Raw genomic sequence first — 27,133 nt, 5'->3', positions numbered from 1 at the left:
TGTTGCTCTGGGACACAGAGACGGGCGGCTCCAAACCACTGACAGGGGCAGGGGACGGGGGCAGCGAGGCGTGAAGCGCCCCCAGCGCCGCGCTGACAGACCCCATCCTCCTCATAGCTCTCGCGCCGCGCATGCGCAGCGGCTGATGGCCGCCCGGCGTCGAGCAGGCGGCGGGGGGGGATCTCGCGAGATCCGTCCGCCTCTCGCGAGAGCCAAGCGCGCAGCGGCGGCGGCGGGCGGGCGGCAGCGGCAGTAGGCAGCGGGCGGGGAGCGAGGCGGGTGGTAGGGGGCGCTGCGCCGCCGTCACCGCCCCGCCGGGGAGGCTCCGCCCCGCGCTCTGTGCCACCGCCTCCTCGTCCTCCTGCGCCGCCGCCGCCCGGGGGAGGAGGGGGGGCAGAGCGGCGGCGTCCCGGCAGCGCCGGGCGCCTGCGTGTCGCCATGAACCTGCACCAGGTGCTGACGGGGGCCGTGAACCCGGGGAACAACTGCTTCTCGGTGGGGAGCCTGCACGGACAGCCCTTCACGGTGAGTCCGAGGCGGACGGGGGACACCTTCCCCGCTGACGGCAGCGGCGCACCTGCGGGGCAGCGGGGCTGAGGGCGGCCGCCATCACCGAGCCGTGCCGGGGCACCGCACGTGTCGTGACCGGGAAAATGGTGGCCGCCGTGGTGGTGGTGGTGGTGGTGGCGGTGGCCGCCTGGCTGTTACATAAACGGCGCCCCGCAGGCGCGACCTTCGCGGTGGGGGCGCCTTGCAGCCGGCCGGGGGGGCCCCGCATTGCCCCGGGGGAGCTGGGGCCGCGTGTCAGCGTTCGCCGCCCCCCCCCCCTTTTTCGCTCTCGTTTTGGGTTTTCTGCCTCTGGGGGGGCGGGGGGCGGTTTGCCCCGCCCTGCCCACCCCCCCTCCAAAATATCCCCTGTCTGCTGTCCTCTTCGGGCAGGCGAGGAACGAAATGAGACAAAACTCGGCTTCTCGCCGCGCGTCCCTATTTTTAACCTTATTTTCCTCTGGCCGCCCCTGATTGCTGCGGAGCAGTGTCGTGTGGAGCCCGATAGGGCAACGGTAAATGGAGGTGCAAGAACTGAGCGTGCCTTTCCTGCCTGGCCTCAGCCCGGCTGGGTGCTTACAGCTTCCACGGCTGTCACGGTGCTGTGCCACCATGGGGAGGGAGGCCAGGGCACCCTCATGAGACCCGGGCCACACATCCTCACGCTGCTCGCTTTGGGTTGGCTTTGAGGAGTCAGTCTGGCCTTGTCAGTGGTGTGCTTGCTTCCCAAAATCCCCCAGCTGTAAGTATGTTCATGTTGGGAGGCTTCTGTAACTGAAGCAGTTGTGACTTCCCATTCCCGCTGTGATGGATTTTCTGATTTCATGTATCCAGAGGTGTTCGAGACCCACAGGTGGTGGGAAATAACGTGGTGAGAGGCAGCAAAGTTTACTGTACAGTGAAGTGCTGCTAAGGTTTCAAAATATGATGCCCAAATGGGAAGCTCAGGAGAACGTTCCTTTTTGGGGAGAAGGAGATCAAGTTATCAGTGTCACTAAAGAACTCTCTGCTACTGCAGCCTAACTTCCAGGAAGTGTCAGAATTTCCTAATGGATAAAAGGAGTGAGAACTGGGGAGAAGGGAACCATTGGAGAGTGCAGCTTTCCCTGTTTCTATTGGTGTGTTGTTCCCAAGATCTGTTTTGACATAAATATAGTAACAGTGTTTCCTATAGACACATTCATCTTGGTTTTTGTCCTTTTGCTCAGAAGGTTATTAATGGATTCCTTTTCCTCAGATTTAAGACTGTCAACAGAAATATCCTTGGCTTCATGTTCTTGTTTGTTTTTTTTCCCTGTTGTTACTCGTTTTATAACACCATGTTAAATTCAGTAGAATGCTTACATTAACAAGTGAAAGGTTCTACAACTAATTCCTTTTTCTGGAAATGGTGGACTGAACCTTTAGAAAATCTAATTGGAAAATGGACAGTTCTTTTCCTGCATCTGAAATCAAGATGTAAGTATTAACAAGTATAAAAACTAATGAATGATATATCAGTACTAAATAATAATAAAAACACTTCATCAAACATCTGTCAGTTTTTGGTCAGAGACACTGGAAACACGGGAGTTGATATGTCAGGATTCTGTACTGTACAGCTGGGGAGAGTCATCATTGTCTGACAAGATAACTTGCTCTGCAGTACCTCAGTTTTTTATATATCGTGTTGTCCAGAATATTGCTTGCACTGTTGTACTGGATATAAGGTGAAAAAGCTTTAAAACATTTAATTTTAAGCTGAAAATAATAGATTATTCTTGACTTTGACCTTGGATATTAAATTAGTAGGGAGTGCCTATACACAGTGAATTGTATGAACCTTTCTGAAAACACCTGGTTCGGTTTTAAACTGGTATTTGAGGTACTTGTCCTCACGGTGTGCAGGTGGCAGAGGTTCTGTCTTTCATTTTTCTGGATTTCTTCTTTAGAATGTGATGTGACAAGTGAAGCTTGAGCTTCCTTAGAGGGAATGCTGCTAAAGAGTTTTTGGCACGCCTTTTATTTATATATAGAAAAAGGCTCATAAGAATCAAGATAACATAAGAAGCATTCCTGTTATTTATCTACTGAGAATGTGTGATAATAACATCTGGTATGCTAATGAATATAAAGAACTTGGCCTTCAGAAGTTAGAATGTATCTATTTGCTCTTGATGTACTTCTCCTGAGATGTAATAGTTTTATTTGCAGTGGAATGCATCCTTTACTTTCTTTGTTTTCATATGTGGAGTATTTCATACCCGAAAACATTTGATTAATAAGTTCATGCTCACACACTTAGGATACTGCTATACTAGTTTTTATGGAAGTTGTGTAGAAGTTCTTAGGTAATCAACGCTGATAACACGTCTTGTGATTGATTTGCTCTGTGTGTGTGGTTCCTTACTCAGTTCTGTTTTGGTGACTTTTTTTTTTCCGTTTTTTTTTTTTAATCACAAAATATCAGAAGGGGAGAAAAATCACTGTCAGCAATAGGAACTTTACAAGCAGAAGTCCTAGGACTGGTTATGGTAGCTGCAAAAGGGCTGTTGTATGTAGGGGTGAAAGAAAGATAAATTGCGTAGTTCAACGCAAGCAGAATCTTTTTTTGGACAGATCTCCTCTGTGTGTGTAGTTTAAGTCATCTTGGACCTGAGACTTGTTTTGTATGACTGATAAAACTGTGAAATGTTACGTTAGAGAACATTTGAAAAATGTGGTTTTTTGAGTAGCTTGATCAAGACCACACTCAATTTTTCCAAAGGTACTGGATAGCAATATAAAGTAGAGATTTCCAGCTTAATAAAACTGTTCAATAAATAAAAGCGGGCTCAGTAAAATTGTTGCTAGACTGTCTAGAAAATATTTAACGTTTTCCTTGTATTTATAACTTCATGGGTAACTATAGTCAAGAAATTTAACTGAGTGGTCATAAGAGTCTCTGAGAAGTTAGACTCTTTGCACCTACCTCTTGATTGTAACTTAGACAAGAGAAGGAAGCCTTTTTGATACTAGTTTTTTGTCTATGTCCTGGTTAACCTATTCTGAACTTAAGAAATCAAATATTTTTAACTGAGCTAAACTTGGGAAAAAACAAAACAGTTGAACCTTATCAATGAAAAGTGCAGTTTCAGTAGGCCTTGTTTCTAAGTGCATGGCCAATCAATTCACCACTTGGAGAACTGTATTATTTTAAATACTCTCCACAGATTTAAAAAGAAACTTTTTCCCCAGGATAAGAGTATTTCTTGAATGTAATTAATTTTCTTATTGAAAAGTATTTTTTAAATAACATATTTAAATGTAATACTCTCAATATTAAAACTTGCATACAGAGTACACGGTCTCTTTTTTTTGACTGATGGCTTATGTTTATGTTTCCTTGCTTTTTTGGTTTATACCTTTAAGATATATCATCGTCAGTATCTGTGACTGGAGGGGCAGAGGGGAGAGACCATGCTGAAAAAAAAAGTAGTATGAATGTCTGCCCGAGATATTTTTTTTTCAATAGAATAATTCAGAGAGATGTTTCATGGTGACTGTGTCCGTTTTGACTTTCACTGTTTCATGTAAAGGAGAAAAACACAGATCTTTATCAGCTAGGTAACACTGAAGATTTATTTGCCTTTATCTTTACTTTTCAGAAGACTGAATTTTGTACATTTTTCTTTAAAGAGGAAGGGGTGAGAAAGGGAGAAAAACAGAGGGAAGTGAGACATAATGCAATTTGTGTTGTATATAAGCAGCATTCAGCCCAGGCAAACTGAGGTTGTATTATGCTTGTGTGCCCAATCCAGCAGAAGAAACAGGTAATTAATGAAGATAGGTTTTCTGTTTGTTTTTTTTTTTTGGTAATAAGTTTTTGTTCTTAGTCTACATTTTGTTTGCTTTTTTTCCTTGGAGTAGCTTTGTTTTTTCTCTAAGTGGGAAATTCGACTTCCCTAGGGTAGTAAAGTAGCTATTGGAAACTTCTTTCAAGCATGTCATAAAAATACTATTCAGCTATCACAGAATTTCAATAAAATCTGTTTAATTGGTCAATTTGGTTGTGAACGCTGACGTCCTGACCTTTTGGACTTCCCTCATTTCATTTGCAAGAGACATAAGTACCCTCGAGACCTGTGAGTGGTAAGAATGGCCAGGATGAGCCCTTGAGAAGTACCTCAGATACAATAGCTGGAGTGGCTGCAGAGCAGAAGCAGCAAGAGGTAGCATGGGTGGTTGTGCTGGTAAGCTTCTGGTGCAGAAGCTGGGGACAGAGCATGTCCACGGTTACTGTGTCCTGCTGCATGCCATCCCTGGTGAGCTTCGGCTGGGTGGTTCTGCGTGACCTTGTGCCCAGCACAGGGTTCTTTCTAGTCTGGATCTTCAACCTGTACATATTTGCATGTGTTTTATACCTATATATGTATATTAAGATGTATATAGAAAACTATATAAATAACTGTGTGAGTGCACACATACTGCGAATATTATCTGAAATAGGCAGTTTATGGTAGGTGTACGTGTGCTCTGCACGTAAGAGATGTAGGTTAAATAAAGTTTGCGCAGGTCACAAAGGATTATTTCTCATTCGTTATGTAGCTGTAGCAAAAACAACAGCACAAACTTTGTATGTCCATACATAGAAAAAAATATATAAAGAGGGTGGGTATAAAGGAACTAACTGTTTCAGAGGTGCTGTGCTGCATAAGAGGTGAAGACTCTTGCTTTCTTGCTTTTCTTCTGTTGAGGCTAGAGTCTGATTTGCCTATACCAGACTTTCGTTTCTAAGAGTTGTGTATATCAGACTTTCACTGTAGAAAGAAATGAAAATAGTTCATAAAATTGTTTGTACCATTTTCCTTTAAAACTAACATGCTTTTAATGCACTATTAGTGTCAAAATATGATCTCCAAAGAAATATGATTTCAGAAGTAAAAACTGACATCTGATTAAAAGAACAGGTAGAAACTGTCTGAAAACTCAGTGTGGCATGCCAAGTAACATTTATTTTTGCAGGCCTAAAACATGTTTCACTTCCTAATTTCAGGCTTGTTTTGCTATGTCACCAGCTAGTGAAATCCATTTTCCTGCAGCTTGAACTAGTTCTACCTTGTTCGTTTGTGTAACAAAAGAACAAAGCATTGTTTAATAAACATTCCAAGAACATGATGATGTAAACAGTATCTGCTTGTCTCATTTTGTAAAGACAATTTGTTTGTAAATATTCCAGGACATTCTTAAGGTGAAAGGCTTCTTTTGTTCAACAAAATCAGACTTAAGAGCCTCTGCTTGACTTTTTAAAAAATATTTAGGAATTTATCTAGGGATTGTCTATTAGTTTAACAGTATGGCAACATTTTCCTGCCCCTGCCTGTCTTCCCCTCCCTTCCTCGCTTTCAATAAAAATAAATAAATAGTTTAAAAAAATGCTAATAGGGAACGTGGTGATATAGCTGAGAGAAGAGGTATGACATGCTTATACTCTGGAATTGCTTCTTGTCCTACAGAAAACAGAGCACTTGCATACTTTTCTTCTTAGTTTCCGTAGCTTATAAAAGTAATAATAATTAAAAAATCTCAGCACCTGTCAAAACAAAAAAGAGTGACGTGAACTATTAAGTAGATAAAAGTTGACTAGTTGGCAGAATTCATTTTTGTTGTATCTGAGACAGTTGGGGTATAGAAAGTACCCATTACTTCTGAGTAGTGAGTTCCATTATACCGTGCTGCAGGCCTGTCAGTCTCACTTTGGTGCTGTGGAAGCTCATGGAGCAGATCATCTTAGTGCGATCATGCAACACCTACAGGACAGCCAGGTGATCAGGCTCAGTCAGCACGGGTTTATGAAGGGCAGGTCCTGCTTGATGAACTTGATCTCCTTCTATGGCAAGGTGACACACTTAGTAGATGAGGGAAAAGCGGTGGATGTGGTCTGCCTAGACTTTAGTAAAGCTTTTGGCACTGTTTCCCACAACATTCTTCTGGAGAAACTGGCTGCTCATGGTTTGAACACATGTATGCTTCGTTGTGCTAAAAACTGCGTGGCTGGGCCCAGAGAGTTCTGGTGAATGGAGTTAAATCCAGTTGGAGGTTCTTCACTAGTGGTGTCCCTCAGGGCTCAGTACTGGGGCCAGTTCTCTTCAGTATCTTTATCATTATCTGGACAAGGGCATTAAGAGGACCCTTAGTAAGTTCACAGATGACACCAAGTTAGGCATGAGTTTTGATCTGCTTGAGGGTAGGAAGGATCTGCAGAGGGATCTGGATAGGCTAGACCAATGTGCCAAGGCCAACTGTATGAGGTTCAGCAAGGTCAAGTGCCGGGTCCTGCACTTGGGGAACAACAGCCCCATGCAACACTACAGGCTGGGGGAAGCATGGCTGGAAGGCTGCATGGCAGAGAGAGACCTGGGGCTATTGATTGGTAGCTGGCTGAATATGAGCTAGCAGTGTGCTCAGGTGGCCAAGAAGGCCAACAGCATCCTGGCTTGTATCAGAAACAGTGTGGCCAGCAGGACTAGGGACGGGATTGTTCCTCTGTATATGACTCTGGTGAAGCCGCACCTTGAGTATTGTGTTCAGTTTTGGGCCGCTCACTACAGGAAAGACATCAAGGTGCTAGAGTGTGTCCAGAGAAGGGCAATGAAGCTGGTGAAGGGTCTATAGAACAAGTCTTATGAGGAGTGGCTGAGGGGGCTGGTGCTGTTTAGCTTGGAGAAAAGGAGGCTTAGTGTGCTCTACAACTGCCTGAAAGGAGGTTGTAGCAGGATGAGGTCAGTCTCTTCTCCCAAGCAGCAAGGAATAGAACAAGAGGAAATGGCCTCAGTTTGCGCAGGGGAAGTTTAGGTTGGATATTAGGAAAAATTTCTTCACTGAACGGGTTGTGAGGCGTTGGAACAGGCTGCCCAGGGAAGTGGTTGAGTCACCATCCCTAGAGGTATTTGAGAGACATGTAGATGTGGTGCTTAGGGACATGGTTTAGTGGTAGACTTGGCAGGTTGGACTTGATGATCTTGGAGGTCTTTTCCAACCTAAATGATTCTATGATTCTTTGCTGAAATACCTCATACTGTTTTCTGAGCTGAAAAAAAATGTCCAGTAGTTAGTTTTTTGCTCTAGTTCTAGAAAAGTGTCTTTTTAAGGATATTACTCCTTAGAAACTGCATTCAGAACTGGCATCTGGGTTCCATTGAATGTGTATGAGAATGTGGCTTCTCTTCACAGAGACTATTTAAATAAAGAATTACATGAGGGACAATAAAAGACAAGCTGGGCTAGGGGAAGTGCTCAACCTTCTCTCCTGAGGCCTCTGGTCAGTATGAGGTGTAATGGGACTGGGATGGTAGGAAACAGTAGAAGAGGAAGCAAATTGCATTTGCCAGAAAGCTTAATTATCATCTGTTCTGACCGTTTTTTGTTTATTTGTTTGTTGAATATATAACTTGCTTGCCTTCTGTGTCCTTTCCCTTTTGTCTTTGAAATTAAATTTCTCCTGCAGGTGAACATTTCTCCAGCAGGTTGGGTCGATGGGCAGAGGCCAGTGGGATGAGGTTCAACATGGCTAAGTGCTGGGTCCTGCACTTTGGCCACAACAACCCCATGCAGCGCTACAGGCTGGGGGCAGAGTGGCTGGAAAGCGGTGCAGAGGAAAAGGATGTGTGGGGTCGATGCTCACCTGAACATGAGCCAGCAGTGTGCACAGGTGGCCGAGAAGGCCAACGGCATCCTGGCTTGTATCAGGATTAGTGCAGCCAGCAGGACCAGGGAGATGATTATCCCCCTGTACTCTGCTGTGGTGAGGCCACACCTTGAGTACTGTGTTCAGGTTTGGGCCCCTCACTACAAGAAGGACATAGAGGCCCTGGAGCGTGTCCAGAGAAGGGCTGCAAAGCTGGTGAAGGGCCTGGAACACAAGTCCTGTGAGGAGCAGCTGAGGGAACTGGGGTTGTTTAGTCTGGAGAAGAGGAGGCTCAGGGGAGACCTCATTGCTCTCTGCAACTACCTGAAAGGAAGTTGTGGGCAGCTGGGGGTTGGCCTCTTCTCCCAGATAACTAGTGACAGGACTAAAGGGAATGGCCTCAAGTTGTGCCAGGGGAGGTTCAGGTTGGAAATTAGGAGACATTTCTTCTCAGAAAGAGTAGTCAGGCATTGGAACAGGAGATGGTGAAGTCACTGTCCCTGGGGGTGTTTAAGGAAAGGTTGGATGTGGTGCTTATGGATTTGTTTTAGTGGGTGATATTGGTGGTAGCGACATGGTTGGACCATATTATCTCAGAGGTCTTTTCCAATCTTAATGGTTTTATGATTCTATCAAAGAAACATCAAAAGTCACCTCCCAAGTCAGTTTCCTTCTGCTTGTCTATAGTTATATTAGGAATTTCTTTGAAAATGTTTGCTTTTTTTTTTCTCTTTTCTTACTTCATTGGGGACAGATCTGCTCCACAGGCTTAAGAGCTAATCAGTGGTACTCTAGCTTATTGGGGGTCAGTGTGAGCAAGTATGATCTGATCTGTCTGAGTATACTGATGTCAGAAGTGATTTATTTTTCCTGAATGTCAATTTTGTTGTTGTTGTTCAGGTAATGTGGAGAATTATCAGAATGTAAAAATAGTATTACTATTTTTCTTCAGAAATTGAAGATCATAAAAAGACACTCCTTTTACCCCAACCCTTGTCTGGATTCTTATGAGTACGTTTATAGTTATTTATTAGAATTGGGAGCTGGTGGAATGAGACGATGTTCCCAAACTTTCTGTCAGAAATACCATCTCTGATTTGATGCTCTCTTTTTAAACACATTGCATATGAAGTTGGGCAAGAAATGAATATTAATCGTCAAGTAATATAATTGTGTAAATGTAGCTAAAGGGAAGAGGATGTATAGCTCCTGAGCAAGATTTTACATTCATAAATGGGGCATTTGCAGGAAACAGCACGAGTATAGGGTGTTTGCATACCTCTTTGAGCTACTACTGTCCAACAAAGTGTAGAGTAGCAGGACTGTGTTCTGGTACTATTTTAGGTCCTCATGTCTGATACATCGATGAATATGCAAGTTCCTAAAAACTCCAGGGTGTGATAGTTACTTCAGAGTTCTTCCAATGCAAAATCCAAGTGTATTCAGGATTTGTTTTTAAATATGTTAAGACTGATAGTGTTCTTGATCCAGTTAAAATGGTTAGTTTACCAACTTTGGGATTGCTGCTGGTACTTTGTATTACTATTTATGCTGCTGCTCACTCCCTTTGGTGGAAATACTGTAGTGTTGTGACTCTACATGATCTCAGGCTTGTCTGTGAATGTAGAAATGGAGGGAAACAGATGTGGATAAATCTAGTAAATTTACAAAGTATTGATAAGGACTAAAGGGGCATACAGAAGAGGTAGAGGACTTCGTGCGGTCTTTGGCACTTCATTTGTTTAAAAACATTTCTAATTATCTCTTTAAAGTGGAGTATTTTGTTTCTTAAAATTGCCTTCATGCAAAACAGTAAATTCAACAAAATGGCTTTGGGAAAAGATGTATATATTGTACTTTGGAATAAACTTTGCCTAGTGGACTAAGGATTTAATCATTGAGTCACCAGGTGAGACAGTTTTCGACTTCAGAAAAAAATGTTCTGTGAGGAACAGATCAAAAGTTCAACATGTCACTGCGATGTCAAAATAATCACTTTAAAATTTGAGCAGAAAATAGAACTCAATCTCTTTTGGTTTAAGTTTTAAATCAGAGCCTACAGTTCAGTTTGCCTATTTGTAATAAATGATCCAGTTTTGACAGGAGGAACTGTACTGATTGAATCTCCGTGAAGGTGAGGAGGAGACAGGACAGGAAGGGGCACAAAGATGAGAGTAAATGATCATAAGTAAAGGTATTTAGTCTACAGAAGAATTCTAGAGAGCACTTTCAACAATCAGGTTATTTTAAAGTTGGCTGGTAGTCTGAAAGTTGGAAAATAACGCCTGAATATTGGCAGAGAATGGTCATTGGTTTTCTGGGCAAGATGGTGTAAAATAGACTAAACACGTTGCAGAGGAAATTAGCTTTGCACTGAAATCTTCATTTTTGTTTTATTTTTTCATTTTAATATATGTAATGGTACAATAGTCTAGGACAGGTTTGACAAAAATTGCTCCTTAACCTGAAACACCTAAAAGCATGACCATCCTATCTAAAATTTGCAAATCTAGCGTTCCATTTTTCTGCTTTTTTCAAGTCAAGAGTGTTTTTTTAGTAAATATACTAGAAATTAGTGGAGTTGGTTGCAGTCTTCCATCCACAGTTCTTGTGATACTGTTCTGCTCTTGAATCTTCCTGGGCAGCAGCTTGTTTTCACAGTTTGTCTGTCTTTTGACAGAATACAATTGTTGGTGCTAATAATTTTGGTACTAGTTTACTGGCTCTTAATTTTTTTGTTGTTTGTGCATTCCTTGTTGCTGGACTTTGGTACTTGAATGATATATTTTGTATGCTTATTGGATGCTGCTGCTTACTATTGTTCCCAGAAGTTTTTCGAATCTTTAATATTTCATGACATTTTAATCAGTGCCTAGTTTCTAATATGATTTACCTAAAGATAAGAATTTCTATTTCATTCAGGCATTGCAATACTCAACAGGTGGCTCTATAAAGGTGTTAGATTACTTAGTGACAACATAAATTTAAGATAAAACGAATCCATGGCATGCAAGTAACACAAAACTTGTTAGTCTGAAACTTCAGCTTTTCTATAGCCAAGCTGCGTTGTTTTCCTTTTGAATTTTATCTTTTTCTAAATGGCTTACAGCATTTTAGCTTCTCACCTCTCTTTCCCCTTTTTGAAAATTTATTTTTAGATGTCTCTTTTTCAAGTCTACGAAATATAATCACTTTATACTGCTTTGCATGAACATTGTTTTTCACGTTTTTTCTTTTCTCATAGTTTTTTATAACTCCGTCCATTTTGCCTCTTCAATTTTAAACCACTGTTTCCTTGTTACAAAAGTGTTGTGGTGTGCTTTTAAGTATGGAGAGAGTGTAATCTGTCACTTCTGTTGCTTGATTGAAATTGTAGACATCTGTTTGATCTTTGCAACTGTCTTTGTACTTGTCTCTGTGTTGCTGTACATGGATAAAATGTACTCACTATGTCACTTCATTCTTCACTGATACACTGATGCTATGAGCAGTTACAGCTTTGTTTAATTTTTCTGGTTTCTTTTTTTTTTTTAGGCATATGCATCAGGATGTGATATTGTTGTATTAGGGACTGACTTTGAAAGGTTACAGATAATCCCTGGAGCAAAACATGGAAACATTCAAGTGGGATGTGTGGACTGTTCAATGCAACAGGGAAAGGTATGTAGGTGTTTGTAATGATCATGTTCTAGCAATGTCATGTTAAGTGCTTTCTCAGGAGCATGGATGCTTGCAAGCTAAGGTGAATACTCGCAAGAGTGAATAGCAAAATGGCTGATTGCTTCATCTCTTTCTTTATGGTAAGCAGCATAGTACATGTGAAATAGTAAGCATGGTTATGAGATTGTAGAAGGTATGTAGGGCTGCGCAAGAAGTTGCATAGAGGAGATAACAATAATTTGACCAAAAGATGAGAAAGGTGGGAGCAAAGTTAATTTATTCACTCTATCTTCACACTGCTGAGTATGTCATTGTCATGCTTTGATATGCCGGTGACTAGCAGCAGATGAGTTCTTCCACAAAAATCATTTTCAGGTCATATCTGTAGAAGAATAATATCCCTTTCAAGTAATTCTTAAAGGCTTAAAATTGCTTTTGTATAGAGTTTTCCTTTTTTGAGTTCTCGTCTTCTCATATAGGTAGGTAAATTGTAATTTTAGACAGGTTTAAAATTATTCTTATAGACACCTTCCTTAACTGTAAAAATAAAAAAGAATGAACAAAGCAGCTCTGTCTGTAGGGATGTCACAGTGTTGTTAAACTCTTTACCAATGACGTAGGAACTGTGGGTAAAAGTTGGCTCATGGAAGAGGGTATTTTTTTTGCTTCTTTCCTTTCTTTAAGCCTTAGTGGGGTAGTAACATTATCATTCTGCATATCACTACGAGCCTTGTAAATTGGTAAGAGCTTTGCTTAGATTATGGTGTCAGTCTTCAGATAAGACCTCTGCATGGAAACTGCTCTATGTTTACATGTGAAGTCTATGAATGACAGTCTAGAGGATCCACAGCTACTCTTTGTTCCTGCATTTTAATGTTTGAATGATGAATTCTTGCAACAGTAGTGAAGGAGCATTAATGAAAATGTGGAGGTGTTCTCTTTTCCATCTCTGGTAGCTCAAAGCTGTAAAGAATGTTTGTTTCTCCCCTGGCTGCTAACTAGAAAGTTTTCTTGTTTGAATTCACTGGATGTATATTAATGGATGGTGAAATGCATGTGCAGATCACGTAACACACAAGTTTATAATATTTTTCTTCCAATTTTGGAAGGTCATCTTGACTTCCTGAGAGCAGTTCTGAACATATTTAGATGACAAACTGCCCTTGATTTGCAGATTTATATATATGTATATATGAAACTTCTGAACTTACTAAGTTTTAGGATTTTATCAGTTTGTAAATAGACCTACATGGTCACTTTGATTCTGCAAATTAGCATAGTTTGCTGCTAGTGATTAGTCTGATGTATTTGTAGGGTATTGAAACAACTTTCAGTTGTGTGAATAACTAGGAATAACGTGTGTGAATAAGTAGTGAATAACTAGGAATCTGTTGACTGATAGGTCAGTGTATTTCCAGCTTGCTGCTGCAAAAATGGCATACCTTCTTAGAGAATCGTCATCAGTATTGACACATTTCTCTTCAGTTAACTGCTAGATTGTTCTTTAAGATCAATAGGAAGAAACGGAATGCAAATAATGCAGCTTAATTTGGCTGTAATTTTGAACCTTTCAAGAAGACATTTGTTAATAATTTGTAGTTTATGAATTATGTACCTTTTTAATTTTTTAACTTACGGAGAGCTGCTATGAAGTACTTTCTACAAATATCTGGCCTTTACTTCTGTTTGAAGGATTTCCCATCATTTGCCCTTTGGATGACAGAATTAGTTTGTAAAAGGGTTGTTTACTGGTTATGAAAATAATGAGTTCAAATTTTCATTTGTTCTTGCCCTCTAAATCCAGTTCTAGTTCATTGGGAAGCTAATGCCTTGTGAAACTACTTTGAAGTAGCACCACCTTGGGGGTTCATGCTTGATCATCCCCTACCTTGGCTTTGAATGGTAGGCTGGGATATGGCACCATATTCTCACTTACTTAGTTTTGGGGAGAAATTTAACTCTATCTCAAAGAATGAGATAAGTTGTATGAGAGTTTTTAATCATTCCAAGAGGGCATGCATGTATCTGTTTATATTTACAAGCGTTTGTGTCTATATATGTTAAATAAATAAATAAATCTCCCATAGATTTACAAGGACTAATTACATCTACAAAGAGAACAATGTAATTGTAGGCCACTGAATCTCTTGCCTCTGGTTGTATGCAACATGGTAATGAAAGATTTATTTGGAAGTGAGTATTATACTTGACCATCTCCCACACAGTGTAAGCTACAAGCCTCTTGCCGCTTCTTCTAATTAACATGTAAATTAAGACCAAAACTTTTGATTTAAATGTGACAAAATTTTAGTTTTTCTGATGGCGTGGCTAGTAGAAATACCTGACAGTGTACAAGAAGATGTCACTAGCTTCAGATAATTTGAAATATTTAATCAAAGTTGTTTTAAGTGTCGTAGGTGGTGACAGCACTGTTACAATATATATGATGTGTTTTATGTATGGAACAGAATATTTTACTAATGAAGAAAATTGTAGGTAAATTAAAATTTTCATTTAATATAAATGCTAATAGGTTACTTCTAGAAAATTGGTTCTGTAAGTAAGAGCAGTTTGTTAAATAAGACATTTCTTACCAGTAGGGCTACTAATTATTTTGAATTTGCAAGTTGAGTTTTGAATTCACGGCTTATAATTAAATGAACTGAACTTTTTTTTAGGCAGTCTGGATTCTTTTCAAAGTAACTGATTGTTTTATTTATGTTGATTGGTAGTGAATGCTAATATCGTTTAGTAAGACCTCGTGAATGAGAAAACTGTTGAGTCAGCCTGTTTAATGTGGAGGACTAATGAGGAAAAACATAAGTGTATCCAGAAACTATTTGATAACATTAATATTACTAATAATTGTTATATTAATAATATACAATATAGAAATTATTATATATTTTGTTAATATAAACTGATATATATAAGATTACACTAAAACTTCATAAAATGAGACCATTGGTAGTTTGGACAAAACAATGAGGGTGAGGGAAGTTCCACTTGATGGTGGCACACAAATAGTGGTAACCTCTGTCTTACAACCCAATAAGGCATCTCCACACACATTCAATACAAGGGCTTTGCAACGCAAGAATTTTTGTTGCCATCTGGGCAATTATTGTGGTAATTCGGGAAGTTAGTCAACACTCAAATCTGCATTATTCTTTTCAGTGACACGCTGCTGAATGAAGACTAATGAAAGTGTCTCTGATGCCATGGAAGCCTATGGAACTTCCATGCAGTAACAGTTGCTCTGTACACTTCCTTGTGTAGCATTTTGGCATGGTAATGTTAGTTTGTCTTTAAAACAAACAAACAAACAAAAAAACAACAATAATAGGCAGAAGATCTGTCCACATTTGGTTAAAAAAAAAAAGGGGGGGAAGAAAAAAAGTCTAATCAACATGATTCTATGTAGACATGCTGCTGTTGGTGTGTGGAATGGAATTACTGGAATAAAAGAGTAACTGAGGTACTTAAAGAGTTTTAGAGAGGGCAGATATTAGTCTGAGATGGAAAGAAAAGGTTTGTTTAGCCATTTTGTAACTGTGACAAAATTATTGTTGGCATTTCTGGGTCAGGCTGATGTTTAGGTTGTTAGTTTGATAGAGGTTTAACTATCTGTTCTTTTTAATGCAGAGGGTTTCTTTGGAAACCATGGATCTACTGTTCCAGTTTAAATATTAATTTAGGTACAATTGTTCAGTACTTTTTTTCTTAAAATATTTGTGGCTGATACTGAAATCAAAACATGTTCTATAAACTGACTCTGACTTACCGTTGCTTTAAAAAACAATACCTTCTGAGCAAGAACTTCACAGAAATAAGAAACTGACTATTACAGAATATCAGAACTATAGATAGTAGCATTATCTTGTGTTTTCGTTTAACCTGGCAGGTAGATGAGTACCACCCAGCTGCTTGCTCACTCCCGCAGGGTGGGATGGGTGAGAGAATCAGAAAGGTAAAAGTGAGAGAACTCATGGGTTGAGATAAAGACAGTTCAACAGGTAAAGCAGAAGCTGTGCGCACAAGCAAAGCAAACCGAGGAATCCAATCACTGCTTTCCATCAGCAGGCAGGTGTCAGCCACTCCCAGAGAGCAGGGCCCATCACACATAGCGGTTTCTTGGGAAGGCAAACACCATCACTCCCAATGTCCCCCCCTTTTCCACCTTCTTTACCCCAGTTTTATTGTTGACCGTGACACCACATGGCACGGGACATCCCTGTGTTCCATTTGGGCCAGCCGTCCTGGCTGTGTCCCCTCCCAGCTCCTTGTGCACCCCCAGCCTCCTCGCTGGTGGGCACCACGAGGACCTGGAAAGGCCTTGGCTCTGTGAGAGCACTGCTCTGCAACAACTGAAACGTCGGTGTGCTATCATCACTATTTTCATCAAAAATCCCAAACACAGCATCATATAACCCTCTATGAAGAAAATTTATTCTATCCCAGCCAAAACCATGACATCTTGCTCCTCTTAATGTCAAGCATTACTTTAGAATTTAGGGTATTGGTTATTGGCATAACCTATGCAACCTTATAATTTCTGTAAATCTCTACACTTTAGAGTACTTATAGGCAACATTGCCTTGTGACTCTCTGCCTGAGGCCTTTCATGTTAGGATCATTGGGTGGTTTGGATTGGAAGGGACCTTAAAGACCATCTAATTCCAACCCCCCTGCCTTGGGCAGGGACACCTCCCATGAGACCATGTTGCTCAAAGGCCCCCCAGCTGGGCCTTGAACACTTCAGGGATCACATTCCTTGACCTGCTGGCCATGCTTCTTTTGATGCAGCCCAGGATATGATTGGCTTTCTGGGCTGCAAGCATTCACTGCTGGTTCATGTCCAATTCTTCATCCATCAGTACACTCTAATCTTTCTCTGCAGGGCTGCTCTCCATCCATTCATCTCCTAGCCTACACTAATGTTTAGGATTGCCCCAACATAGGTGCAGCACCTTGCACTTAGCCTCATCGAACATCATTAGTTTTATGCAAGCCCACTTCTCAGGCCTGTCCAGGTCCATTTAGATGGCTTCTCTTCCTTCTGTTGTGTCAACTGAACCACTCAGCTTGGTGTCATCTGAAAATCTGCTGAGGGTATGTTTGATCCCATTGTCTGGGTCATTATAAATGTAAAATGATTGGCCCTGATATGGACTCCTGAGGGACACCACTTGTCATTGATCTCCACCTGGACATTAAATTCTTGGCTGCAGCTCTCTGGCTGTGGCCATCTGGCCAATTCTTTATCCACCATAGTTCACTGTTCAAATCCATCTCTCTCCAATTTAGAGACAGGCACATACATTTGTCATGTTTTGTCCCGTCTTAAAAGGTGTTTTAAGCTTGCTTTTATGTAGATGTCTTGAGATAAAATACTCCTAATTTTGCCTTAATGCAGGTTTGGGTTAGCTGATGCCACTGATGGAATAAGAATTTGAAACACCAATGAATGCTGACTGTACTACAACTTTTTTTTTTTTTTTAAGTATTTAGTGTTAGCATTTAGTAGGTCTTCTGATTTTGTGATCTCTGCATTGGATGTTTGGCTTGGGTAGCTCAAGCTTTCTGAATTAATGTTTCATAGGGTAACATAGTCTTGCTGGGGAGGTCCACAGAAGTGCTCTGGAGTTGTTTCCATTTCTTAGAATATGAACTCGGCAGATTCTTTTAGTGTCCTAATTAGTATTTACCTAATTATTCATGGAAGTCATATTGCTTATAATAAATCTATCTAAGAAAACAAAAATGCACATGTCCACCTATACTCTCAATAGTTCATCAGGTCTAATGAGTAACTAAATTTACTTTTGTTATTGTCACCACTTGCTTTGTTATTTTGCTGAATGTCATTTTTCTTCTGCTATCAAAAGTTAATATGGATGTGAGCTTCAATTTTTTTTCTAAAAGGAAAGTTAACAATAGAATCAGCGAACCACATTTTATTCTTGCTTATTCTATAGTTTGTTTCTTAATGCATGTGTTTATGTACATATAATTTGCTTTAGATTGCAGCTTCTTACGGAAATGTGATTTGTATCTTTGAGCCGGTTAGCCTCTTGAAGCAGAACAGCAGTCATCATAATGTAAGTAGTTCGTCACTCCTTAATTTCATTTACTCGGTTGTAAAGCTTAACTAATTTCTCTGGTTTACTTTAAAATTGAGTATGTCTTTGATGTCTTAATTTAATGCTGGAATAAAATTGAGCTATAGGATGGTCCTTGGGAAGTGAAAATGGTAGGAGCAGGGCAGAGAAGTTATTTGGAATAGTTCTTTAAAAATAGGTTTTACTGTAATGCTTCATTTTATTTTATTTTTCTGGCTGTAAAATACATATTCTAAAAATTCCAGAACCTAACATGTATTCCAGAGAGTATAGCCATTACCATAGGAATTCCTTTCTGGACCATCTTGTGTAGCCTTTATGTCCTGATGTGTTTTACAGTTCTTATTTTAACCTCGTTTTATAGAACTGCATACAGTTCTTCAAATCTTTAATATTTTCAAAAAGCTTATTAAGACTCTTGTAAAACATCTAACTGAATGCTTACACATAAAAGTTATAGTGGTGAATAAAACTGTAGTCTCTTGATAGCATGGCTTGCGTCTGGTGACAGTGGTTAGTGAATCAGCGATCTGAGTATTAATTTCTGCCAAGTAATTTATTTTAGAACAAGTTATTTATCCATGCTTCTTACATGGAAAGGATTACCATTATACTTAGAAGTATTAGGGTCTAATCAACGTCAGTTTGACAATAAGAGCAACAATTGCTTGAGGAACTCTCTACTCTTCTCGCGGGGTTTGGTCTCTCTGTTTGCGTTAACATAATTTTTGCATAGCTATATAATTGGTTTCCTTCATGCTAAGCAACTCAGTCATATGGTTCCTTCTGTACTTGTAAAACAGTGGTGTTTGATATACTCATTAAATAGCAGGTATTGAATATACATGTTATGTTTTATACCACTGGAAAGAAGTGGAATAAAATCATGGTAAAACGGGACTTGTTATGTTCACATGAACTTTTTAGATGTATTGCTTTCTTTTTGATCAGTGGGGCCATTGAATCCACCCTGAATATGTTTTTCTATACCATTAACACTACCTATGTCTTGAAACTTGAAAATTACTGTAGTAGCTGTAAGCAATAGAGGAAGTGCTCTTCCACTAATGATTTTCTTTCGAATATATCAAATATTTACAATTCAAGAAATATTTAGTTACATCATTCTTGCAGTTAACTTCTCTGCAATAATTTACAGTGTAATTAATTTTTAATAATGTTGTCTGTCTTTTCCATTTGTTAGTATATTAAGGATTAAGAAAAAAAAGTCAGCTTCAGAAATACTTGCTTCGTATCCTTATCTACAAATGCAACTTAACTGTTTTCCACCACATCTAGAAGATTTAGTGGTGGAATTAAGTGGTTGTATTTTAGATTTCATATACATTGGTTTGATATTTTTGTAGTGGGGGGGGTAATTAGTTTAAAACTGTGAATTCAAAACAAAACCACAGTGTTCTTAGTGTTATAACCTATTATGAAGACAGACAGGATAAATATTTAGTGATTCTAATCCTCACATTGTTTCAAGGAAAGAAGTAATAACCAAAAACTAGAGTTGTCAACTATCTTAAGATTAGTATCATATATTAGATCCTGAACTTACTGAAAACCTTTAATTTAACAGTACTACTGATATCAAATACTAAATGCATTAAGTGTACTTTTTCTTTTGATATTTTTTAATGAAATTGTACTTCCTTTTTAGAAAGCTCAGATCCTGATGATGATTATATAATCAAAATTTTTTTCAAGCTTTATTATTTAACTAAGTTAAAAAACCTCTATTTGATCACATAAATGGAAAGCTCTTTTGTTTTAAAGTCAGCATGAAACAATTTTTGTTAGATGAGTAGTCATTTGTTTTTAGAAACATCCTTCATAAAAGTTGGAGAGTGTAGTGAAGATGTGATATTTTTATTATAAAAGGGGAGGGGAAGAAAGCATTTCTATGCTAATGTTTGTGAATACTTAACATTTCAGAGGTTACATTATCAGTGGCAGAAGAATGCTCAAATTGTACTGGAAGGTATAGCACATAATCTAACATGGGATCCCGCAGGTAAGAAGAGAATATAAGAAACACTTAACTCTTTGAGCAACTGACTTCTTACTTAGATTTTGCTGTTTCTTGGAGACAAGAAAAAGATTGTTTTTTTCTAGCATGATAGAAAATACCAAAGTGAAGTGAAATCTGCCTTTGGTTACTTGTAGCAAGAGGAGAGACAAAATATTAGATGAATCTGTATGGTGTTACTTGATTATCCTAATCTCAGCAATATGTAATGTTTTTAAAAGTGGCTTAAATAAGTATTACAGTGAAAGAGGGACATACACAGTAGCTCTGGGTCCCTCTCTTTAGAAAAGACTGCTCTGAAAATCTGATGGATTTTCACTATTTCAGCTGTACATAGTGAAGTCAATATGTCTCATAATACAGGAGAGTACAAGCTACCTTCTTTCAGGATTGATCCAATCTATCAGTGCAGTGGAATGTGTGAAAGACACACTGCTATTATAGTAACTTTGCTATAAAAAAGGCATACATTTAATATCTGGTATTATTTTGTTCTCCAGTGTATCTGGTTTCAGAACACAGAACTGTTTTTTTTTTTCTGTCTTTATAGAAATCTATGTTTTTCAACTTGTTTTGTACTTACATTGTTATAAATACATGTTTTAGGCACTCGCCTTTTGACTGGTTCCAATTGTCTTCAGCTTTGGTCCAATGTTCCTTCGGATAACTCTTCTGACAATGACAACACTGAAAGAACAGATGTTGGATGTGGAGAATGGAGGTGTATCTGGCAATGCAAGTAAGAAACTGGTTTAGAAACAAAGAATTCCTTTTTCCTTGCTGGTTTATACCTTTCAGATTAAATACTTACTGTAGTACAGTGAAACCCTATTGTATACTTCAATTTGATAAATATTATTAAAAGTGATAAATTTGAATTGTATTTCCCTTGAATATGTGACATTTATTTCTTCCTACAAGACCCGTTGTAAGTAATTGTAACTAGTTGTTTTGAGGTAGTTTATGCTTTTAAGCAGATCTTCAATTATATTGAGTACTATTAGAATGCTGTGTGAAGGCTGCTATTGTGACCATCTTAGCAGACTTTGTTCCTTGTACAGTAAGATGAAAGCTGCATATTTGAAGGTTGTTATGCTTGCAGTACCAATTCAAATAAAATTCCTTCAGATAAATTTCTTCTACTGCACCTCTGTTTCCTTTGCACACACCCTCCCACATTTTGCTTTTTCTGTATTTATTTTGGATATTTAGAAGATTCACGCAAAGATGGACAGATTCTGTTTTACTACATCTCTGAATGCTTTTCTCATATTCATGCTAGCTAATCCTTAGAGTTTTTGTGTCTGTGTATTGGTACAGTCAGAAGAGCTTTAGTTCAGTACTTCCGTTTTTAAGCCAAATCATGGTCCTTCCCACCACAGGAAGACTCTTCTAATACACCAAGTGCACTGGTTGCTTGGGATTAGTGTTCTGTTTGGCAGCCTCTTTAATTAAGTCTTCCTAAGTGGTTGGCTGGAGGGACCCACCTGCAATTACTCTGCATGAAACACATGTCATTAGTAGGTAGTTCCCTGGATGTGCCTGGAAAAGCCCTTTTTAAAAAATCTTTCAATTGTTTCTTTTCCCTGTACTCCCCAACTTTTACCAGCAGTGTTTAAAATCACAAGATTATCCAACAGAAAAATTTTCCTTTGAATATGGTGAACTTTCTAAATTACGAGGTAAAGACTTACTCAATTTATTGATTAAACCTTTGGGCCATAATTTCTCCACCTTATGGGAGGAGTCGTCAGCTTGCAGATACAATGCCAAAGTTATGGCTTGAGGATGTGGGAGTGTGGTAGTAGCAGTCAGTAACATGCAGATACTGCTCTTCTTCTGTCCCTTCAATAAGTTTTGCATCTGTATCTCAAACCTTATCTTTGTTTAATACCTCTAATTTTGCGGAAGAATGAGACCTGGGTTTTGCGTACTTTGAGCTAGCAGGCCCTGATAAGGGTCAACAGAACTTGCTCTGTCAAGCAAGTGCTTTTGTGCCTGTGTGTCTTCTAGCATTTGTATGTCTGTTAGATTTAGAACAGTTTTTTTCTTGTTAAGAAGTTTGCAAGATACCGATTTTGCAATATTGTCTTATGCCAGAATAATTTTTAATGTCTGAAGGAGGCATTCCCAAATATCTTAATATTGGCTGTAGTAGGAGCACATTGCTGAAATTGAGTTGAAAATTGCCTTTCTTTGATGTGCAGATTTTGTAATTGACTTGCTGCTCTTATTGCATACACTAACATGCTTGCGCTGACCCAATGGCTAACTTAATCCTTTCAAAAGTTAGGCTTTACAACTTGTTACACAAGTCTAATAAATTCAAGATGAAAATATACAATGTACTTTAAGTGCATAATTAAATTCTTGTGTGTTCTTGTTGCCACTAATAAGCCTGTCGTATAGGTGCCAGCTCAGTGCTTGAAAACCTGTAAAATACATTTTTTTGTATTTTCCAGTGAAAGTAAAACACAGGAGAAAGAAACCACTTAACTAGGTCTAGGTTTTTCAGTGTGGCTGCTTCTACCACACTGACTATTAATATAAGAATTAATTTCAAATACTTAAGTGTGTTATTATTTTTATACATTTTTGTTTTCTTCAGTTATAACTGTGGGGAGTATGAGAAACTGAGGTCTCTTTTTTCAGATAACTTGGAAGATAACATGGGCTGAAAGAACTCAGTTTGAAATCCAATTATTTACAGAGTGGAAATGGAGCATATTTGGGGTGAAGCAGACAAGTTTAGCCGCAGTTTTTCAATTACAGTAATTTGTAATACGGGATATTGTGTTTGCTCTCAGCAACTTTTTAGTTTCCCATTTTTCCTGTGTGACCTCTACCAGGTATTGTACACAAGTTTACCTCTTCCTTGTCGACTTTGTTAAAGCTTAAATTGTTCCACATAGTACATCGGACACCTGCATATAAGAATTAGATCGCTTTCATGAATTCAAAGGTAAAAACTGTTTAGAGTTCTGAAAAAGTTCTTAAAACTTATTTTCTATTTTTAAATGTATTTATTTCGTAGAACTGCTTCTCAAGTTTGTTTAATGAAGTTCTCGCCAGATGGGGAGTTTTTTGCTACTGCTGGAAAGGTAAACTTTTTGTTGTTTTATACAAATGCAGATAGCTTTTTTTTTTCTCTCAGGTTTTCTAATGAAAGTTTTCATTTTTATAGCTTTTTTTTTTTTTGCATAGTCTTTCCAGTGATCTCTATGTACCTTTACACTTTTAGTAAAAGGAGAATTTGGGAGAAAGGTAATAAATACACTGATGGTGAAAACAATAAAATATTCAGAGTACTATTTTAAAATGCCTATTTTGAGTCAGTATTAAACTGTAAAACACAGAATATACTTTCCCATATAGTTAACATCAGAGTTTGTAGCCCATCTTATAGATCAGCTTTGTATGCCCATTGAGTGGCTTCTCAGCAAAAGCAATAAAACCCCTTGAGAAAATAAAGCATAATCTCACCATATCTTTTCACTTTCTTAAGCATTATCAAATTTATCTTTTATTTATACTACCAAACTTCTTGTTTGCATTTTATAAGAGAATAATATCCTAACAATTGAGAGCAGAGAAGTCAAGTTGTTGTAAAGCATCCAGTGAAAAAAATATCACAAGTACATACAGGAGTTTATACTGCTTATTAAGGGATGCTAAATGAATCGCTTGCAGCTCTGAGTAATACTGTTTTCTTTATATGAGGGGAGATTCACACTGACATGGGTTAAAAAAATAAAAATCTTGTGAGAATTTATGGAATTTTTGAATTAGATGGGGGGAAGGGAGAGGGAGTAAGTTATGTTTCCAGATTACTGAAACACAGTACAGAAACAGTACTGAAACACAGAAAACCTTACACTATGAGCAGTTTTTACACAGATTAACAGATGCAAGTAGGCATCAAGTTTATGCTGTCTAAAATAATCTAGCAGAGACTGCAGAATTATTAAAAGGAAAAAATGCTAGTATGTACCATTTATCCATTTATACATACTTACATACTGAGTTTATCATCAGCTTGCAAATCTAGATCCAGATTAGTTTATCTGGTCCTTAAAGATATATGGGCAGGGTCTCTAAATACATGATTTTTCATTTTTTTTATTTGCATATGTAAGAAAAGTGGTCTCTCAAGAACCAAGCATGAATTTCGAGATGTCATCTTTTACTTGTGTTTGTATTCCTAGAATTGAATGTTGTGTAACTGTTTTTTTCTGCCGAAGTACAGTGTTATTGATATTTGAATGGCAATACAGCTTGAAGATTTGTAACTAAAAACTGACAGCTAATCAGAAGGAGCAAAATGAAAGTCAAATTAGTAATGGCAAGACAGATCAAAAGGCAGCTCTGCTACCATGTTTTCTTTATAATTGGGTTTTGAAGTTCTATTTACTGAGCTGAGTTATTGTCATCAGCAAAGTATTTCACTTGGAGGAAAAATTAAAACCAAGGAGATGGATTTTAAAGTATGAAGTCCTTTTGATGCATATTCTTATCCAAAGTATTCTTATTTATTGTGCCAACCCCTTCCCCACCCCAGGACGATTGTCTTGTGAAAGTGTGGTACAATACAGACAGCTGGCGATCAGCCGTAACACCACCAGGTGCAAGTCCAGGAAAAGAAGCACAAGAAATTGATTTTTCATTTGTTTATTTGGCCCATCCTCGATCAGTAAATTCATTCTCATGGAGGAAGACCAGCAAATTCATGCCACGGTGAGTAGTTCTAACAATGTGAGGTTTGTGAACTGTTCAAAAGAAAAAACAAGCCAAAAGAAAAAAGAGCAATTCAAAAGTCCTGTCACTTCATGGTTTCTTTCAGAAGTATTCAAATATTTCTTATGGTTCTTACAATTTGTTTCGCTACCTAGTACGAAGCTAGACCTCTGACAAACAGTATCTGCAAATTGGATTAAAATGATCATTTGGAATTGATAGTTTGGGGGTTTTAATTTTGTGTTCTGACTATTCCTAAATACCCTTTCCCTAGTTTTCGTAAGTAACTGTAATCTCAGACTGAAATAACACTAGCGATTTTGTATCCTGCAAGCATGCTTTTACTGTGGCTATTATTCCAATCAGTAGCCATTTGAATTCTGTATACCTTTGTGTTTGGGCAAGTTTATGCTGTCTTTTATACAAACCTTAAAAACAACCTTTATACAAACATAAAGCCATTACCATAGTCCCTTAATAAGCTGGGAAAATCCACTTATTCCATAATGCCTACTTCGGAGTCAGAAGATCCATGGCATTTTTGAATCTTAGCTAAAACTAAATTGTAAACTTACATGAGCTGGAAATCTCATGATCTGTATATTTTTTTGCAGTGTCTAGTTTAAGTTAATCGGATTTTTTGCATATATACCTAATGTAAATTGCACTTGGAAAAATAGTCATTAAGATAAGTTTGTAGTTCTAAATTTGCAGTTGTATTCCTGATGTTGCACTGGTTTCTCTGCTTTGAATATGTAGTTTTGAAAATGCTAAGTAACAGTAAGACCTGGAGAACTGAGGACAGGTATGCAGAGTATTATTAGTGTTTTGTGTGAAGGACTTTGAAAAAAAAATACATAAATACTGCTGTTGGAGCTATGACTGAATCTGTAAGTTGAAATCCATGATTCAGTGTTCCACAGTTGTTATTAAGTTTGAGATTTGAAAATTATTGAAGTAATTTATGTTTGGTTACTTGAATAGACATGAAAGCCTATCATATAGCATTAGTTTTCCCAAGAATGTCTCTTCAAATGTTTATTTCCTTAGTATGCAAGTGACTTTGTGCAATTCTAAAAACCAATAATGGAAACAGTTTGGTACTGTTGCTTTGGTTTCATGCTGTGTGACTGTAAGTGGCATCTTCACACCTTTAATTTTCTTTCATTAGTGGTGCTGTCTGCAATGTACTCCTGACTTGCTGTAAGGATAACGTTTGTCGTCTCTGGGCAGAGACTTTGTTACCCAATGACAGCCTGTTATATGGTGGAGGAAACAACAGTTGGACTGAAGCAGTGAACTTCACAAATAACTTCAAGAGAAATACTTCAAGTAAGGAACGAATGCAAAATGCATTAGAGGTAAGAAGTGAAATTGAACATTGAGAATAAGCATATGTACACAGATAATTTTAGACAGGATTGTAACTGATACCTTGAACATGTATTATAAACTATAATCCTTCATAGAATAGGTCTGTATATTGTTATAAAACAATAAATTTATTTGAAATCACCCTCATGTTTACCTGGCAGACAGCAAGAGCTGACAGCCATTTTACTGAGCTTTAAATTAGAAAACACAATGACATTATATCACTGCTACATACACTATTCAGGTGACTGAAGCAAAGTGCTTTTATATTATCTTGTTCAAAGGCCCAGGAACAGTATGGAGCACATTCTGTATGCAGGATGTGTAAAACCCACAAATAATGCTGCCTTTGTATGGTAGAGGTTCACTTGTTACCTCTGAAGGTGTGGCATGTTCTCTGGCTTGTGCAGTTGGAAAAGGTGGTGGTAAGACTGAGAGAAGATGACCTTTGCCTTCCTGCTACAGTCCTCAGGTAGATCAGGCAGCTCTCTAGCTGTATCTCTAGGGCAAATGATCCTTAACAGATGTTTTCTAAGCAATGGGAAGCAGAAATAAAGTGAAGCATTAGAGTTCTGCAGCAAAGCTCTGTGGACTATGTTTGTGGACATAGTACTTTTGTATTGAGTGATGTAGTCAGCATAGGAATGGTACCTCTATAGCATGTGCATCGATGAAAAATTTGTCAGACTGAAAGACACGACAGAGCAAACAAACTATTCCAATAGGAGTAAGAAAAAGGAAGTTGGAGACAGTTTTGTGTTTCTCTTGAAAGTAAGAGGCAATGTTTAAAAAAAAATGCAAAAATCGTGAGAATACTATTTTACATGTGTGCTGTGGACAGGTGAAAAGGATAACAAGTATAAAGGAATACCAAGAGGAAAATACCAACTGTAATAGAAATTATATATCTTTTTTACCTTTTCGTACTTGTATAGATAGCTACAGCACAATGGACTTGAAATGTGCACTGTGCAGAGTGTAACTCTTTAATACTGTTGTAGTCGATATTAAAAA

At 38.4% G+C, this 27,133-nt stretch overlaps 1 protein-coding gene across 3 annotated transcripts in view; it reads left to right on the top strand.

Moving 5' to 3' along the window:
• The first annotated feature begins 289 nt into the window (after window positions 1-289).
• The window catches only part of DMXL1 (Dmx like 1), a 90,095-nt gene continuing 63,251 nt past the window's right edge, over window positions 290-27,133 (top strand). For 2 of the 3 annotated variants that reach the window (XM_040540762.1, XM_040540764.1), the window contains exons 1-8: window positions 290-525; window positions 11,726-11,851; window positions 17,875-17,952; window positions 19,918-19,996; window positions 20,618-20,750; window positions 23,046-23,112; window positions 24,570-24,745; window positions 25,917-26,106. In XM_040540762.1, the coding sequence (XP_040396696.1) occupies window positions 439-525; window positions 11,726-11,851; window positions 17,875-17,952; window positions 19,918-19,996; window positions 20,618-20,750; window positions 23,046-23,112; window positions 24,570-24,745; window positions 25,917-26,106 (936 nt within the window). In that variant the 5' untranslated portion in view covers window positions 290-438. The remainder of the gene's footprint in view (window positions 526-11,725; window positions 11,852-17,874; window positions 17,953-19,917; window positions 19,997-20,617; window positions 20,751-23,045; window positions 23,113-24,569; window positions 24,746-25,916; window positions 26,107-27,133) is intronic. The other variant, XM_040540763.1, reaches the window with a different exon arrangement.

Source organism: Cygnus olor, chromosome Z, assembly GCF_009769625.2.
Source record: "Cygnus olor isolate bCygOlo1 chromosome Z, bCygOlo1.pri.v2, whole genome shotgun sequence".
Lineage (NCBI taxonomy): Eukaryota > Metazoa > Chordata > Aves > Anseriformes > Anatidae > Cygnus > Cygnus olor.
Note: the sequence above shows the minus strand (reverse complement) of the source record. Positions and strands in the feature narration are given on the sequence as shown.